Raw genomic sequence first — 18,134 nt, forward strand, 5'->3', positions numbered from 1 at the left:
ACTAGGTGATAGAGGTCACCTTTGGTGATAGAGGTCAAAATGATGGTCACCTTGTGGGAGAGTATTACTTGGGCATGCTGGGATACCGGAAGGGGTTCAATGTGCATGTGTATGTGTATGCACACCCACTTGATTTTTCTGAGCTGTGCATGTACTTGTACACTGTCCTGTATGCATTTTATAACATAGTAATAAAACAGTGAGGATAGATTTATGCGTGTGTTTTATTTTGGAAATATAAACACAGGTTGTATATCTTTAAAACATACGGAAATCATCATATGGTTTCACTCATACGGGGAATATAAGACATAGTGAAAGGGATTATAGGGGAAAGGGAACTGAGTGAGGAAAATTAGAGAGGGAGACAAACCATGAGGGACTTCTGACTCTAGGAAACACACAACGGGTTGTGGAAGGGGAGGTGGGCGGGGGGATGGGGTAACTGGGCACTGAGGGGCACTGAGGGGGGCACTTGAAGGGGTGAGCACTGGGTGTTAAACTGTATATTGGCAGATCGAACTTCAATAAAAACAAATGTAAAAAAAAAAGAAAATGTATGGAAATCTTGCTTCTGAAGTAAGAACAAGGTTGACCAGATAGGAGAGGACACAGGACCCTCCTGAGTATATCTTTTCATGTAGTTCTAACTTTTGAATCACATTAATGTGTTTATATTCAGAAAATTATACCAATAAAGATAGAAACATGACTTTTAGAGGATAGTGGCAGAAACAGAGGTGTTGACAAGTAATTTCACCTTCTACTTTTCAATTTCCAGTCAGCCTGGGAGTTAGGTTGGGGTCACATGACCAGTACTGGCCAACAAGCTTTAGGAAGAAGCCGTTGGGCTGAAGCAGGAGAGCTGATTTTCTTGCTCCACATGTTCCGTCTCCTTGCTTCGGTAATCACGGGGCTAACATCATGAGACCTTGGAGCCACAGGATGGGGTTCTTCCTGGATCTTAGGTCACCACATGGAGCAGGACTACCCACAAGAGCTTCTCCACTTTGGAGAAGTTTGGAGTTTTTGAGAGTGAGAAGTGAACCTTTTTTTGTTTGTTTTAACTCTTAATCCCAGTTAGTTAATCTGCAGTGTTAGGTAAGTTTCAGGTGTACAATACAGTGACTCAACACTTCCATACACGCCTCCCTTGCCCCGTGAGAAGTTCATCTTTTTAACAATTGGGGACAGTTTGTTGCCTCAACATAGCCTAGAGTATTCTGATGAATAAAGAAGATATAAAATTGAGGTGATTTGTTGCGAGGGAAGAGACATAATGGTTGTATCAGAGGAACTGGGGGGTGATGCTCTTTGATATTCTTGGAAGAAAGAGAATGTGAACATTTATAGAATATTAGAGCTAGAAGAAATCTACAGACATTATTCTTTTTTTTTTTTTTTTCATTTTGAAGAAGAACCTAGAACCGGAGAGACTGATGATGGGTTAAGACCACACAATGAGTTAGTATAAAGCCAGGACTGCAGCCCGTTTTTTGGGATTTTGAGAATAGTCTCAGGGTTAGGCAACCATTACTTTTGAGAGCAGCTCAACATTTGCTTAGGATCCTTTAGATATTCTGAACTTCCTTCCATTTCTTGGTGAAGGTTCTAGATGGGAATAGAAGGCTCTAGATGAGCTATCAATGTTTTCCTCCGATCTGAAGTCACAACGCAATCCGCATCTCGCTTCCACTTTGCTCCACTGCAACAGTCCACTGGAAATCCTCAGGAAATATTTTTAAAATAATAAATGGCACTTGTAATTTACTCCATTCTTCTTATTGTTTGGATTTTTAAAAATGATTTGAATCACTAGTGTAAACAAAATAGAATAAAGGAAAATGTCCTTGTTGAGACTTTTGTTCCTCTGTCTTTTGATTTTTTTGGGGGGTGGACAAATTCTTTCTTCCCTTTATGTAAGAATAAGAAGTACCTGTGGCATTTTTTGAGTCAACATCTAGACGACCTGGACCATTTTGTCACAGATTTGTTTCTTTTTTGATTCATCAGATCTCTTTCTGCTTTAGCATTGCTCAACACTGGGTGACCCACCACAATCCCCCTTTCCAAATCAAGTCTCTAGGATTTTGGTAATTTCCCCTTGTGTCTTTCTCGGGCTTATATTGGTTTGTATGTGACTTTTTCTTCCCATCCCCGTATCTCCTCATTTCTGAGCTATGGCCATCACTAGGGCAAATGCTTCCTGACCTCTTTTTTCCATCCCACTCTGACCCCGGAGGTTAAAGGAGGCCATTGTCACATCATCGTTGACCAAACAATCAGGGGGGAACCTCCCGTCAATGAGCCCTTGTTCCAGAGGAGTTCTCAGGCAGCTTCAATGGAAGGAGGGAGCCAAGCAGGAGCCCTGGCATCAGTCCAAAGATGATAATTACAACATGGATTGTGTACATTCTCGCCCGGAAAGGCGCCGGATTCCCTTTCCCACCAAAAATCAGTTCGGTAGGTAGAGCTGGGGGTGGCCACCGGGAAGTGTTTCTCATCCCTCTGATCCCTCCTGGGCCCCCCTCTATCGCATCTTCTCACAGGTAACTTTGGATAAGGACGGAGGCGGGGAGGGCTGTGTCTCGAGGGACTCAGAGGGCATTAACTTACCAATTTGTTACAGGACGTTGAAGTCGTAGAAAGCGAAGCTGTATCCGTAGTACAGCACTGGTTGAAAAAAGTAAGTAAGATCCCTCTGTGACGCAGGGTGCCCCAGATTCTAGGGAGCTGGCCTCAGTGGGTACAGGGATCTGGACTGCTTTCCCCTTAGAGCCGGGACACTCAGGTTCACTGCCCAACACCCTGCCTCCGCTGTGTCTACCTCACTGACTATCCTAGAAGACACTGGGGCTCGTGTCCTTGTCACAGAGGCGTTGGGGTCACCGTTATTCCTGCCCCGCTTCTGAAGGATGCTGGACGCGGTTTTTTTTTTTTTTATTTTCAAAAACAACTTTATTCATGACACATATTAAAAAAAAATCCCACCCCCTGGAAATGAGCTAAAAAAATAAACAAAATCCACCTCCCACCGCCCTGTTCCCACTTCCTCCCATTCCCTCCAAATAAAAGGGAAAAAAAGGCAAAGGAAAACAAAACAAAACAAAAAAACTGAAAAACAAAAACAAAAAAACGCCCCAAAACCCCCCAAAACAAGGTAGTGCATTTCCCCAGGGGGTAGGGGAATTTACACTGGAGCCGCTGGGAGCTGAACGGAGATCTTCCGGCTACAGAAACCTCAGCCTGGGGCACCTCAGCCACACCCTGAGACCCGCGGGGGCTTCATGAGTCCCCCGAACCCTACAGGGAGGTCGTAATAGGAACTGGGAGACCCGGGGGGTGTATGTGAGGACGTGTGGCATGTGTGTTGTGACGGAAAAAGAGAGAAAAGGAAGAAGAGACCGATTTCAGCTCAGACACGGAGCAACACTTTCAGGGGACACTGCTCCCCTTTCAGACTGAAGAAGAGGCTTCCCAGGACATAAAGGAGAAGATGTCCACCAACTGCCCTCCCACCCACGGCCAGGATGTCCACGTCACCAGAGACGTGGTAACTGGGAGTTTGAGACCATCGTCTGGGGCAAGTGGGTGGAAAGGGAGGTGGGCGGGCACAGGACCCAACTGAAAGGGTCCTGGGCAAGTGGGCGGAGCTGGTACCGACCCGCCCTTCCACGGTGGCCTCGCGGGACCGTGACCACGCGTGCTACCTGGATCTCCTAGGCGAAGCACCATCTCTCCAAGTCTGATTTGTTGGCGAACCAGAGTCAAGACGTCCTGGAGGAAAGAACAAGAATCCAGTTCATACGATGGAGGTAAAAGATCCAATTTTCCCTGAGTGGGGTGGTGGGAGGGAGGTGCAAGGCCCCCCTCGGGATTGCTGCCAACGCGGACTCGCAGCTCTTCTTCTCCGGAGATGTGGGCTTCTCTGGCTGAGAAAGTCTCCGGCCTTACTTCGGGCTCTTACGGGAATATTTCCGCTGTCTTGGAAGCCCAGCTGGCTCCGAAGTCCCTACATGGCCCGAGGGCTGTTAGGCGGGCTGGCTCCCCGGGTCTTCGGTGGGTTGGAATAGGCTTCCGACTTCTGTTGCTTTTGCACTTGATTTGCTCAGAACTGGCTGCAGTTTAAGGAGCTAAAAGAAAATAAGCTCGTACAATGCTAAAGCTAAGCCCTCCTCTGCAGCTGAGGTGAGGGGAGGTTTCTCAGCGCCCGAGGCTGGCACCCTGTGCGGTGCAGTAGGGACCACCCTGCGGCCTGTCCCCATGCCCAAGGACAGAGGCCCCAGGTGGAGGAACCTGAGCCCCAGGCAGGCTCATTCCCTCTGGTATAAGCCTCCCTATTTCCTTTCCAGGACTTGTGTTTGCTCAGCGTCTCTTTTCCCAGCAGAACCGTGGGGTTAAACTGGTCCTCCAGGAAACTCTCTCTCTCATATCCATGCGCTCCTCCTTTCCATGCCCCCATCACCAGCTTTGCTCACTTCTATTAAGGAGGACATGTTTCTCAAGAAATGTATTTTTGCTTGGGGGGATATCCAGTTTTCTTGTGTTTACCCCTTCTGGTGCCATTAGTATTTTATTTTATTTTATTTTATTTTATTTTATTTTATTTTATTTTATTTGTTAAAGATTTTATTTATTTATTCATGAGAGATACAGAAGGAGAGGCAGAGACACAGGCAGAGGGAGAAGCAGGCTCCACGCAGGGAGCCCAATGTGGGACTCGATCCCAGGACCCCAGGATCACACCCTGGGCCAAAGGCAGATGCTCAACCTCTGAGCCACCCAAGCGTCCCCTGTTAGCATTTTAAAACTGGATTCCAATGCTCAGGAAGGAGTAACAAATGGTGGGATTTGCGACCTGCCTGGGAAAGCTCTTTGGAGGGGAGCTCTATTCTAAAATCATAAACGTGGGGACTGTTATCCAGCCACAGCCGTACGGGCGAGGGACTGTCCCTGCCTGACGTGGCTGCACTGGAGGGAGCTCTGCGTGTCCCGTCCCTTGGTCTGGATGATATGCACATTGTCTTCGGAAATTCTGGAGGCCCTGCTGTATGGGATAACTAGGCCAGAGCTTGGGAGACAAGCTACGGGAACCACGGGCAATCATCCACAGGTAATATTTCCACCCCGGACTTTCTGTGGCTTTTTGAAACCCGTACAGTGTGCGTGGCTCCCCGTATAAGCCACTGGTTGGGGCACTCTCCGTGTCGTAAGTACGCAGCCAGGGGCACGTGCCCCTTCATCGGGCATCGGGCCACTCATTCGGTAGATGTGTGCCAACCACCAGATGTTTGCTAGGCCCCCGCAAGGGGGAGAAAATAGGATGGAGTCCCCAGTTTTGAAAGGATACAAGTGAACAAGGGGAATAAGGCGTGTGAACGCGAGAGAACATCAGAAAGCCACGAGGGGGCCCACGCGAGCATGGGTCCAGCCCGTGTGCCACCCCAGTAAAGGCACGGAAGCTCTCTGTTTCTCCACCCCTCCCTAGGGCCATCTGCCCCCGGCTGGGATTATTGGGTGGCTCGGGGCTACTTGAAGTGACAAATCTAAAAAACCAAAACCAAAACCACCCTTGTGTGCCTCGTGCAAGATGCGTGAAGGATCCCCCCCCACCCCGCTCAGAAGTCCCTCGAGACAGGGTGGGAACTGCGGCTCCTGGCTTCCAACCTGCCGGCTATGCCTGTGAGGGACCTCAGGGATCCCAGGGTCCCCTCGCTGTTTTGCAGCCACACCCGAATCTTCCAAGTCCCCAGTGAGGTGAGGGACGATGTCATGCGAGAGCGAATAGAGCAGGTGAGACGCAGGTAAGCAGCTGAGATCAGCGGGTTGGACACCTACACGGGGGCAGGTGGGCAGGTGGGCAGGTGAGGCAGGTGGGGCATGTGGGGCACGTGGGGGGGCTCTCCCGCGCCGACATCTTCCTGGCCACATGTGGGTCCTTGCGGGCCGAGCACAGGTTTGTAGGATGTGCTCTGGGCTGAGTGGGCGAGGCTCAGGCGGGGTGCCCGCCCCGACGCCATGGTCTGGGGGCCTGGGCGCAGCCTCCTGGGGGCCTTGCTCGTCTCTTCCTCCCTGCAGCATATGCAACCTCACGGATGAAGCGTCCCAGGAAATTCGCAGCAGAAATTCCTACGCAGACTGCTGAGAGCTACAGGTGAGAGGGCGCCAGGTGAGGAGACTGGCAGGGGCAGGGGGTGGGGGCTGCGGCCCTCCTGGGTAGACCTGGGACAGCGTGCAGGGGTGGGGCGGGGGGGCTTGATAATAAGGCGGAGCCCTGCCTTGGGGGGGGGGGGGAACGCGCTTGGGGCGGGGAGGGTGGGCCAGGCTCCCGCAGGGGCCGAGGCGTCACGGTGAGCGGGGCCCAGTGGGGCTGTGACGGGGGTCGGTGTGGATGCCGCTCTCGGGTCTAACGACCTGGGCATCGCTGCCGTCAGGCCACCCACCCCACCGTGAGCCACAGGATCCTGGGCACTGCGGGCACATCTGGGGGCACACGGATTTGGGCCCTGCCGCCGGCTGGGGCCTTGCCTTGGGGTGCGTGGCTCCTGGTCTCGCCCCGGGGACTGGGGGTTGCAGCGGAGGCCGTGGCTCCGGGAGGTGGCGGGGGGGGGGGGGGGGGAGCGGGGGTACCCGGTGCTGCGTTTATGGGACACTTGCTACTTGCTCGCATGCTTCTCGTCCCATCCAAGGCACCTGGAGAGGAACGCGGCCCTTGTGCCCCTTCCTTCGCGGCCCGGCCAGCCCTGGGGGTGCGCACCAGCCCCCTCCCCCCATGAAGCTCCACCTTGGGCATGCTCGTGTGTGCGCGTGTGACCCAGGCCTCTGCCTGAGGGGGCTGGCTGGCAGCGTCCTCCCATCACTGACCCCGTGGCCGCGGGGCCACCGGGGTGCTCGGGGTGGTGCAGGCTGTCCCGAGGTGTGAGGCCCCGCAGGGCAGGGGTGTGTGCTGCGCGGGCGTGCAGCCGTGTGCAGGCGGGTGGCGGGATCCGGGGAGCCCGGCCTCCCCTGATAACGGGGTCGTGTCCTCCAGGGTCGGGGAACAGCCTGTGTCACAGAACGTCTATGACCCTTGACGGGAGGAGCAACCACACCTGGGCAGAGGGGACCCCGCGGTGAGCCCTTGCTTGTGATGGGCCCACTGGAACCTTCCTGCCCACCGGCTAATAAAGAGACGAGCTATTTAATCACCGTCCTGGCCCTGGGCTCAGTGCCTGCTGTTCACCCTCCCATCGCCCCGTGCCTCACGCCCTGGGCCCTGGGGACACATGGGGGGGGCAGGGGGGAGCCGCCCGGCCAGCACAGAGCTGGGTCCAGCGGCCGTGCCAGGTACTCCTGGAATGCGGGAAGGGGTGCTGGGCTGGCCTGAGGGCTTCCTGGGGGGAGGCTGCTTGATTGTTTCCCTCATGGGTTTATTTATTTATTTTTAAAAAGATTTTATCTATTTATTCATGAGCGACACAGAGAGAGGCAGAGACACAGGCCGAAGGAGGAGCAGGCTCCCCGTGGGGACCCGATGCGGGACTCGATCCCGGGACCCTGGGGTCACGCCCTGAGCCGAAGGCAGACGCTCCACTGCTGAGCGCCCCAGGCGTCCCCTGTTGATAGCTTCCCGGGGTGTCGTCTGTCTGCCTCCGTTGCCTGTCTGTCCTCGTGCGCTGTCCACTTTCCCTAGCAGATCCCTCAGCATATTTATCACAGTCCTAACTCCCAGTCTGACACCCCGCGCCCTGCCTTACCCAAGTCTGCCTCTCTGGATGGCGTGCTCACCTTGTGCCCGGCAGCGACTGGTTTCGCTGAAGCCACATATGCTGGGGGGTGGGGGGTAGCGGGGCGGGGGCAGGGGCAGGGGGTCTGGGCATGTGGCTGACAGGCCGTGCTTACTGTCTCCACGGCCGTAGCTGCAGACGCTAACGTGTCTCGTCCCCTTGGTGTTCTCTCCCGTCTTTAGGCTTCCCTACAGGTTCCTTCTTAAACAGGGTTTGAGGCTTTTCGTGTTCTCAGCTGAAATTCCCTGTGGCTACAAAGGGGTCCCTGCCGCGCCAGGGCGGCTGGAGGGCAGAGCAGGGGTGGGTCCCCTGGGCCTCTGCTGAGGCCTCAGTCTCAGCCCGTGGCCCTGGCCTGTGTCCTCCTCGCCGCCCCTCCCGCCCCCACTCTGGAGCCACAGGAAGGTTGCAGGGGGACACATTGGGGGGTTTCCTTCCCCCGGGTTAGGGGGCTCTTCCTGGAGGGAAGAGGGCGGGCCTTTGTTAAGTACAACAGAATGCTCTGGACAGTCTTCAAAATGGTTATCCCCCACCCCGCCCCCGTTATTGAAGTGGGCGAGAGGGACGGGTTCTCTGATCCTCACTCCGGACCTGCTGGGGCTCCGGGAGGCAAAATTGAGGAAGTTGGGGGCCTTCTAAGACGGGGGCCCCTGGACTTCGTAAATCTCAGGCTTGTTCACATTGAGCCGCCAGCAATGAGTCGGTGACGTTTCAGCTCCCTGCCCTGGGCCCTGGGCTGCCTCCTGGGCTTTGCGTCGCACAGTTGTGACTCTCCGAGCAACCACCCGTCTGCTTCTCCAATTCTCACATCCACGTTTTGCCTCGTGACCTAAATTCTCTGATGGGTCTAGGAAGTGTTGTTGGCTTTTGGTTTCTTTGGCTTTTTTTTTCCCCCCCAATTCTGTGAATGGGAGTGACCATTTCCAAGCTCTTTACACTTCAGCCCACAAACTGGAAGATGTGTTGAAGTTTTTGTTGTGTGTCTGCGAGAACAGCAGCTAACGTGGACTGAGCTCCCGCAGTGGGCCGGGTACCAGCCAAGCGCCCTCACGAGCTATTGGTCCCCATTTTCACGGTCACTCTAAGGGAGAAGTGCTGTAGGGAACGGGAGCTTGCTCTCCTCTGAGAAGAAGACAGATTTATTTCTGATCATTTAGGAATCACCACCCCCGTTTTACAGAGGAAGACCTGGAAGTTCAAAGAAGTTACCTGGCGTGCCTGACGTCTCATAGCCCCTGAGTGGCACGGCCGGGTGGAGCGCAGGCAGTGGTGTGCCAGCCGGGGCCCCCGACCACTCTGCCGCGGAGCTGAGCTGGGGACGGATCGTTTTGCTTGATGGTGGTGGTGAGCCTTGGCCAGCCAGGCGCTGTCGGAGGACAGAGGTCCTTACCCTGCGTGCCCCGCTACCCCCAGAGCTCAGGAGCACCTGCGCTTCCCCCCATCACCCCACCCTCCCGGCCTCCCTTGGCCTGCTTGCTCCAGGGCAGGAGGACAGGAGGAGGGAGGGGAGCAGGGGTTAAGCAGCCAGGGGACAGGGGCCCAGCCCTGGGCAGAGGCGAGTGAGAGGGCTCTGGGATGAAGAGAGGAGTGTGACTTGACCGAGAAGATGCCAGGATGGGGGCAGGAGGAAGAAGGGCCACAGAGGAGGCCGCTGCGAGGGGGCCAGGGCCAGGCCCTGTGGGCCGGGGGGCTTGTCCCAGCAGAGATGGAAAGTGCAGGATTGTTGGGGGCAGAAGGGTCACACGTGTGGACGTGGGCTGTGGACAGGGTGGAGGCAGGGAGCCCATGGGGTCCCCTGGGAGGGTGAGGGGACACGGAGAGGCTGATGGACCTGAGACAGGACAGTGACATGGTGATGTGCAGCGTCTGGACAATGGGGGAGACGAAATGTCCTGGCACAGCTGGCCGTGGACCTGCCATGTGCCCAGATGGGGAGGGCTCAGCGGGGGGAGAGAAGGTCAGTTTGGGTGATGACTCAGGTCCCTGTTGGGCTCGGGGTGATATGAGCAGGTGGGTGAACACACAGGACGGGGCTGGCAGGTGGGCGCCTTGGTGGAGGGGCGGTACCTGGTGGCGAGGACCAGCCTGTCCTGTGTGGGGGGACAGGGAGGGGGGAACAGCTGCAGGAAACGGGGGAGAGAAGAAAGCGGGCTGTCCTCAGCCGTCCTGGAGGTGATCCTGCTGTCCCAAGCCCTCAGGTTTGCGGGGGGGGGGGGGGGGGGGGGCGGCGGGCAGGTGGCAGCGCGCAGCCCGCTGGGCCCAGGGCTTGGCCACAGGGTCTCGCCAGGGGACGAGGCCCTCTCCACGCGGCTGGGGTTGTCTCGCCAGAAACCACCAGATGGCACCATTTCCACACAAAATCATTTTCTGCAGGCGCCCCTGTCCCTCTCGGAGCCCACGGAGCAGCGGGGTGCTCAGGGCCTTACCCTGAGGATCTGAGCTTAACGGTGGGTACACTTCACACCCAGCACGTGAAGCGTGCAGGTGCGGCCCATTCGAACGAGAGTCGTCGTTTACACCGGACACTGTGACACCCAGAGGACTGGCCTGGCCTGGCCCCAGGGAGCTCAGGGTGCTGGAGCCGAGGACCAGCAGACACGTTTCAGCGTTTCAGCGTTGGGTGTAAACAAAACAGGAGTGCCTACGCCGTAAAGCCGAAGAGGGGGCGGTTTTCTCGGCCTCCGCCTCGGCGGGAAGGTGCTGACTTGGCAGCACAGGTGACCTCTAGACAGAGGCTTTGCTAGGCCCGCAGCGGCGGAGGGGACTTCTGGGGAACAGGGCACGTGCACAGGAAGGCCTGCGGGACAGCTGGGGAATTGGGCCTGGGCCTGAGCCTTGGGATGCAGGTCAGGGTAGGGAGCATGGGCCGCGGGGGGATGGGGGGGGGTTCGGAGGTGCCCAGGTGTGGCTCCTCCAGGTGAGTGCAAAAGAAGCCCCTGAAACCTGGCAGAAACCTGGCTGCAGGACCCAGGGGCAAGCTGAGCACACCTGCCAGGCCGGCCACGCAAGGCAGCTCCCCAGAGAGCTGGGGTGCAGAAGGGTCAGGGCCTCTGGGAAAGAGGGGAGCCGGTGCCCTCAGAAAGGAAAGGCGCTCTGACTCGGGAGGCAGTGGTCAAGGAGCTCACAGGCCCCCACCATTCGTTCCCTCGCATACAAACATCTGGGGTTTGGGGACACAGGGACCTACATTAGTATTATAGCCACAGCTCCTTCAAACCTGGGGTGGAAATGAAATCATTAAGTGGCTCAAATGGAGTTTTGTTCTGTGCATGATTAACCCCAGGAGGGGAGTTTGGGAACAAATATGCCTCCTCTACCTGTATTACAGGGGGACTGAGCCATGGTAAATTAAAAGAAAATCACTGGCAAATTTGGGATCAGTCAGCTGTGACCAAGCCATTTGTGTAGTTAAATGGAGCTGAAAGAGCTAATAAAGGCTTTGTGGGTCATGGATCTTTCCGTGAGGGGGGGGCCCGGAGATGGGGGTGGGCAGGCGGGTGGGGGCGCATCCAGGCTGTAGGGGTGGAAGGCTTACCTGGGACCTGTCGTGGTGGGGGTCTGGGGATGACGGCCTGTTCTCATCATCCAGGTGTGTCCCATCCTACCTACCGGGGAACTTGCTGGTTCTGGACACACAGTGACGCAGACCCGGCCGGGGCCTCCGCTGTCTCCCGGATGAGACTCCGTCCTTGCAAAGCAGGGTCTTGGGCAGCAGGCGGCGAGCAGCCCCCTGAGCCTGTCCCTGCAGGGTGAGGTGCGTGTGAGGACCCAGCAGCCACGTGCTAGTGAACCCCACCCAACGCTCAGCCCCATGGGGAGCTGCAGGAAGGGGACCCAGCCAGTGCCCCGGGGTGTCCATGGAGTGGTGGGGGCCGCTCTGGCCCGTCCCGGAAGACATGTAAGGCACCCAGCCAAACCAGAGCATGAAATGGGGCGAGCAGGTCTGGGAGAGCCCAGGGTGCAGGCCGCAGGCCAAGGCCAGGACAGGTAGCCTGGCAGGTGGGCTGCCCGGAGGGAGGGGGAGGCCGCAGGGAGGCGTTAGACAGTTGAACGGAGTCCAGGGGGAGATCTCCTTGTCTTCCTTAACCACAGGCAGCCTACGTCTAGCCAACGGGGGCGAGCTGCTTTTCTAAAAAAATTTGACAGAGATAGGGACCGAGAGAGAGAGAGAGAGAGAGAGAGGGAGCCAGAGGGAGGGAGCGCACAAGCAGGGGAGGTGCAGGCAGAGGGAGGGGGAGAAGCCCATGCGGGCGATCCCTGCACTCGACGGGACCGTCCTGAACCAGAGGCTCAGCGTGGGGGGGGGCTTCTGAGGACTCGTGCAAAGTGGGAGGTTTCTATGGGGGGGCAGGGAGTGCTTAGGGAAAGAACCAGATTGCTCCCGCTAGGGTCAGCCTGTTAGGTCGGGGGCGGGGGGGGGGGGGGGGCAGCGGTCCCCTGCAGGTCGCCCCGCCTTCCCGCGGGAGGGTGCGGGGTGCGGGGTGCGGGGTGCGGGGCGGGGCAGGAAACTTCCTGACGGTCGGGGGCCCTCCGGAGAGCACCCCGGGGGCCTCGGGGGCGTGGCCGGGGCGGGGCTGGGAGGGCGCCCTGGGTGCGCGACGGAGCACGGCCTGGAGGGGGACTCCCAGGGGTGCGAGTGTGTCCGCAGCGCGGGGCCTCTGCCTACCCGCACCCCGCACCCCGCACCCCTACAGGGCGGGACCGACCCCGAGGCCGCGCTGGGCGCCCGATGCACAGTTCCACACGCTTCCCGATGAGTGGGCAGGCTCGGCAGCGAGGCTCCGGACTCATGCTCCGTCGAGCGGAGAAAAAGCAGGGGAGCGGAGGGGAGGGGGCAGAGGGGCGGGGGGAACAGTGGGGGGCCGGCGGGGCGGAGCCTGCGGGGCGGCAGGCGGCAGTGCCGGGCCTCGCCCCGCCTCCCTCGCCCCGCCTCCCCCCTCGCCCCGCCTCCCTCCTCTCCCCGCCTCCCCCAGCCTCGCTCGCCCCGCTCCCCCTCCCCTCGCTTCCCCCCGCCCCGCCTCCCCCCTCGCCCCGCCTCCCCCCTAGCCCCGCCTCCACCCCCTCTCCCCGCCTCCCTCTGCCTCGCCCCGCCTCCCCCTCCCCCCGCCTCCCCTCCCCCCGCCTCCACCCCTCGCCCCGCCTCCCCCTCCCCCCGCCTCCACCCTCCCCCCGCCTCCCCCGACCTGGCCCCGCCTCCGGCCCCCGCGCCTCTCCCCCGGCGCAGGCCCCCTCCTCCGGTGACCCCTGCCCCCTGTCTCCCTCCCCACGGCCTCCCTCCCCACGGCCTCCCTCCCCACGGCCTCCCTCCCCGCCACCTCTCCCCCTCGACCTTCCTGGGCCTCGCGCTTCCTCGCTGCCTCAGTCCGCCTACACCCTCCCTGGCTCTCCTGCCCGCTCTCCCCTTCCCTACCCCGCTCTGCTCCCTCCTCCCCCCTCCCCGCCGCGCCCCGCTCCCCCCGCTCCCCCGCCGCCTTGGCTTCCTCTCCCCCCATCACTGTTCCCACCTTGCGCTCTCCCCGCTGCCTCTCCCCTGCCCCCCTTCCCCTCACTCCTGCTTAGCCCCTTTCCCTAGCCCTCCTCCCCTCGTTCCCGGTTCCGGTGGCGGGACCTGGGGCCTCGTGCAGCCCGGAGGCTTGGGTGGGGTGAGGGAGGGGAGGGGAGCACAGGGCAGTAGCCGCGGGGGGACAGGTGCCCCTGCCCTGACCCCGCGGGGCCCGCCCCACGCAGGATCACGCGGCTGCAGGTCGCAGGTGCCCGCGTGGCCGCCGAGATGGGCCTTAGCGCTGTCTGAGCGCGCACCTGGCTCTGGGCCCGCTCCCCCCCCCCCCATCCCCCCCCCCCCCCCCCCGGGCCCCTTGGTGGTGGGTGGGCCTGGACGTCCTGCAGCTGAAGCCGTGGGTCCCCGAGACGGGGCCTGGTGGTGAGAGGCCCTGACCGGGGCGCAGCCCCGTGGGTGGGCGCGTGGAGGGCCTGGTGAGAAACCTCCCGGGCCTCCGCTTCAGAGGATGCCGCTGCCAAGCCTCGTGCACACGCGTGCTTTTCCTGCACTGGCGGCGGCTGAGGCCGAGGGTCGCAGGGCTTCTCCTGGATCCTGGCTCCACTCTTCAGTGGCTGCGAGCCCCCCAGCCGAGTGGGTGACCTCTGGACTCCGGTTCCTTGCCTGTTTGGGAAGGCGAGGCCACCCCTGTGAAGCATGCAGCGCCCGCCCCGCCCTTGGGAAGCCCGCAGCTGTCAAAGCGCACTGGCCCCGCCTCCGACCCTCTCCGGGACGAGGCACCCGTCCTGGTGCCACCCTTACTGATGGTGCCGGCTTGTTGGCTGTTGCTCTGCACGGTCACAAAGTACCGTCCCCGCGCTTTGCAGTGACAGCTGGCCATCTAGGCCCCCCGTGCAGCTGATGCCAGAGGGTCAAAGATGCTGGGGAACTAGGGACAAACTGGGAAGAAGGAAACTGCCCCTGGCGTCCTTGGGAGGAGCGTGTGCGGTGTGTGCTGGGGACCCCCCTGAGCCACGGCAGGTGCAGCGCCCTGGGGGGCTCCGCGGACTCTCAGGACGCGCGCCCCGGGCTGGGCTGGACTCCCCTGGGGAGCGGTGCCTCGGGGTCCTGGAAGGCTCGGCCTCCTGGGGCGGTGGGCTCACCTGAGATCTGGGGGGAGGCGGCCAGCAGGTGACGCTGTCCGCTCACCTGAGCACCCCGTGACCTGGGGCTGCAGCCACCTGCGCGCCCTGCGGGGGTGGGCTGGGGGAGGGGAGTGCTGGGCGCGAGGCCCAAGGAAGGGCGTCCCTGCCAGGCAGGCCCAGGGCCGCAGAGGTAAGCCCCGTGCCCCACTTTGTGCAGGGCTGGGAGTAAGGCAGCACCTCTCCAACCTTGGTGGGCAGCCGAGTTCCGCCGAAGCCCAGGGCACCTGGTAAAGATGCACATTAAAAAAAAAAATTATTTATTTATTTGAAAGAGAGAGAGCGCGCACACGCGGGCAGAGGGAGAGGGAGAAGCAGGCTCCCTCGGGAGCAGGGGCCCGACCCCAGGACCCTGGCGTCATGACCTGAGCCGAAGGCAGACGCTTCACTCACTGGCCACCCAGGCGCCCCAAAGATGGAGCTTCTGGGGCACCGCGTGATTTATTTTGACAGGTGAGTGGGAGATGGAACCGGGAACCTGCATTTTTTTTTTTTCCCCAATCAGATCCCTGCAGTGGTTCTGGCAGCTGGCCCGGGCCTGCCTGCTGAGTGGCAGGGAGGGGCGAGCACCGGCTTTCCTCAGTGGAGGACAGCTTGGGGCCCGGGGTTGGCACCAGGAGGACCCTCGCTCACTTCAGCTGCCTCCCGCACCTGGTCTCTGGGGGCACCTGTGTCCACCTGTGTCCGCCGCCGGACTTTCTCCTCTGCTTTGTCCAAGGGTTAACAGGAGAGACGCAGGCAGAGAAACCAGCCCAGGAGCTCGGTTGCTCTGTAGCGGGGCCGCTCGGGCCCTGGACCCCCTGCGCCCCCGCCCCCCCTCCTCTTCCCTGTCTCTCACCTGGGCTCTCGGGTTTCTAGCCCGACCCGACTTCTCCCCAAAGGGTGTGCGTGTGCGCCCACGTTTTGCCGCCCTGGGTCCCATAGTGTCAACACCTAATAATACCTTGTGAGGCGAAGGGAGTACCAAGGGGGTTTCCTTGGGTTTGCGCTCCTCAGGGCCTTGGTGGCCTGGGGCGGCCGGGGCGGGGGCAGGAGCCTCGTCCACCGCAGCCCCTGTGCACCCCAGCTGCGCGAGCCACATTGAGCCACCTCATTCTCTGGGCTGGGGTATTTGCAGCTGCAGGTGATAGTAACCTTGTCCCGGAGCTGCTGTGACGCCCGCCGCGGCGATGTGTGCCAAGCGCCCTGGGGGCCCAGTGGGCAGAGCTGGCGACCCCGCGTCACCGCCCGGCCCTTGCCGCGTCCCTTCCCCCAGTTCGGTAGGGCGAGCCTCCAGCACAGCACTAAGTGTGCCCGGACCCCAGGGAGCCCCCGCACCCAGACGTGGTCCTGGCCCAGTCGGGGTTACAGATGGTGGACGGGTGGGTGCTGGGGTGCAGGTGTTCCCTTCGCACCCCCGCTCCGTGCCGGCCACCAACCCATCACTCCGAAGGGCAGCCTTTTCCTGCCTCCACCTCTCAGAGCAGTTTTTTCATCAGGAAACCTGTTTCCAGAGCGCCTAGGGGGCTCCATAGGTGAAGTGTACACCTTCGGCTCAGGTCATGATCTGGGGGTCCTGGGGTCGAGGCCCGCATGGGGCTCCTTGCTCGGCGGGGTGTCCGCTCCTCCCTCTCCCCCTCCTCCCCCCTGCTCGTGCTCTCTCTCTCTGCCTCTGCCTTTCTCTCAAATAAATAATCTTAAAAACACCCCAAACCAGCTGTATCTCCATAGGCCCCTGCCGTGTGCTTGGAAGGAGTGGGGAGACAGGGAGCGTCGGCAGGGCATACAGTTAAGTCCCTCATGGGTGCAAACACATCGTTTCCATTCCCACCACAGGAGAGGACAAAGCCGGAGGCCGGGTGAGGCTGCCTCTCTGCCAAGCCCCCAAATCTGACACCTCTCCCCGTTTCAACCCCAGGAGCCTCAGGTGTTTGCATCAGGACGTTCAGGTCGGACAATTAATTTGTTTGCTTCCTCCAAGTGCAGGTGTGGGCAGGGATCCCATGCGTGTAATTCTCCTCGTGACATTACTGTGCCTCTGGACTTCCGTGAGTTATTTTATTTAAATTTTTAGGACTGATTTCTTTATTTGGGGGGTGCAGGGGGGGTAAGTGAGGGAAGGGCAGAGGGAGCGGGAGAGCAGCCGACGCTGTGCTGACCGTGGAGCCTGACGTGGGGCTCCATCCCCCGACCCATGAGGTCATGACCTGAGCTGAACTCAAGAGGCGGACACCAAGTCAACTGGGTCACCTGGGTCACCCGGGTGCCCCCCAAGAGTTACTTTAGATGATGAGACAGGATCTCAGGGGTCACCTCTCTGTGCTTCTGCACCCAGCGTTACAGCCTCTATCTGGGTCTTGCTCCCTGGCCAGGAGCGACCCTGTCGGCCCACCCTCTGTGATGAGGGTACAAAGATGACAATCGTAGGGGACTCTGCCCTCAGACAGCTGCATCTGGCAGGAAGGCAGAAGAATTCCTCCAAGGAGGGAGGCCTGGCAAGGGGTCCTGTGCGCTGTGGCCACTTGGTCGAGATGCCCTGAGCATCTAGGTCACCCCTCAGTGCTACCTGGACACGAAGCGTTGACCTAGCAGAAATGGCTTCCGGGATCCTTGCAGGTTGTCTTTGACCATCGGGGTTCTCTTTGTATTTGTCAAAAGTTTCCAAGTCACAGAAGTGAAACCAGTGAATCACTGCAGGAGGAATTAGGAAAAGTTTATGGGACATGTGCCAAGAAGGTAGTTTGCAAATTGGAAGCCCTCAAACCGGAACAGGGAATGGAGCTCAGCCGAGTACGGTTATAAAACAGCTTCCAGGGAGAGAGGGCAGTGAGTTTTTCCTTTGTAGTGATTGGTTATAATACTGGATTTTTAAAAAAGATTTTACTTATTTATTTGACAGAGAAAGAGAGAGAGAGAGTATGAGTGGGGTGAGGGGCAGAGGGCAAGGGAGAAGCTGACTTCCTGCTGGGCTCGATCCGGGACCCTGGGATCATGACCTGAGCTGAAGGCAGACGCTTAACCGACTGAGCCCCCCACTGACATGTAGTCAAACCCAAGAAACACATAGTCACTGTTTCCATTAGTTGAGACGGGGCCCGGAGGGTTATAAGGTTACTCTCTGTGTCATTTATGTGTGTATTGCGGATTTCAGGCAGTCGTCTGATCCTGATGGAGGCCGTGTGGCATTTAAGCGACTGCTGGAGGCCTTGAAAGCCCTTAACAATATATAAGGCACTGAGAGGCAATATGATGACCCTAAGGAGGCCGTAGCCAAGGACTGAAGCATGTCCTGGAGCAGAGAGTCCTAGGAGCCAAGATTTAACAAACAAAGCAACTCAAGTGGGCTGTAGTTTTTTCATTTTATCATTTTATTTTTTATTTTATTTTTTTAAAAAAGATTTTATTTATTTAGTTATGAGAGATACACACACACAGAGAGGGGCAGAGACTGAGGCAGAGGGAGAAGCAGGCTCCATGCAGGGAGCCCGATGAGAGACTCGATCCCGGGTCTCCAGGATCACGACCTGAGCCAAAGGCAGATGCTTTAACCGCTGAGCCACCCAGGCATCCTGGGCTTTAGTTTTTTAAAAAAAGTCATTTCCATGTGCACAGCATGACTGATCAGCAGACATGTATTTTTGTGTATGATCACCTAGCACAGGATGGATGTGAGGGTGTCTGGTTTCAGGAGGCAGTGTTGCGGGTGAGCTCCCA

General features: G+C 59.0%; 1 protein-coding gene across 1 annotated transcript; it reads left to right on the forward strand.

Annotated features, from left to right (window-relative positions):
- The first annotated feature begins 2,385 nt into the window (after positions 1-2,385).
- Positions 2,386-6,145, forward strand: SPATA19 (spermatogenesis associated 19). The gene is made up of 6 exons (XM_041772972.1): positions 2,386-2,463; positions 2,630-2,686; positions 3,461-3,553; positions 3,724-3,815; positions 5,727-5,804; positions 6,079-6,145. Exons 1-6 carry the CDS (start codon positions 2,386-2,388, stop codon positions 6,143-6,145), a joined length of 465 nt encoding a protein of 154 aa, XP_041628906.1.
- Positions 6,146-18,134: the final 11,989 nt, after the last annotated feature.

Source organism: Vulpes lagopus, chromosome 10, assembly GCF_018345385.1.
Source record: "Vulpes lagopus strain Blue_001 chromosome 10, ASM1834538v1, whole genome shotgun sequence".
NCBI lineage: Eukaryota > Metazoa > Chordata > Mammalia > Carnivora > Canidae > Vulpes > Vulpes lagopus.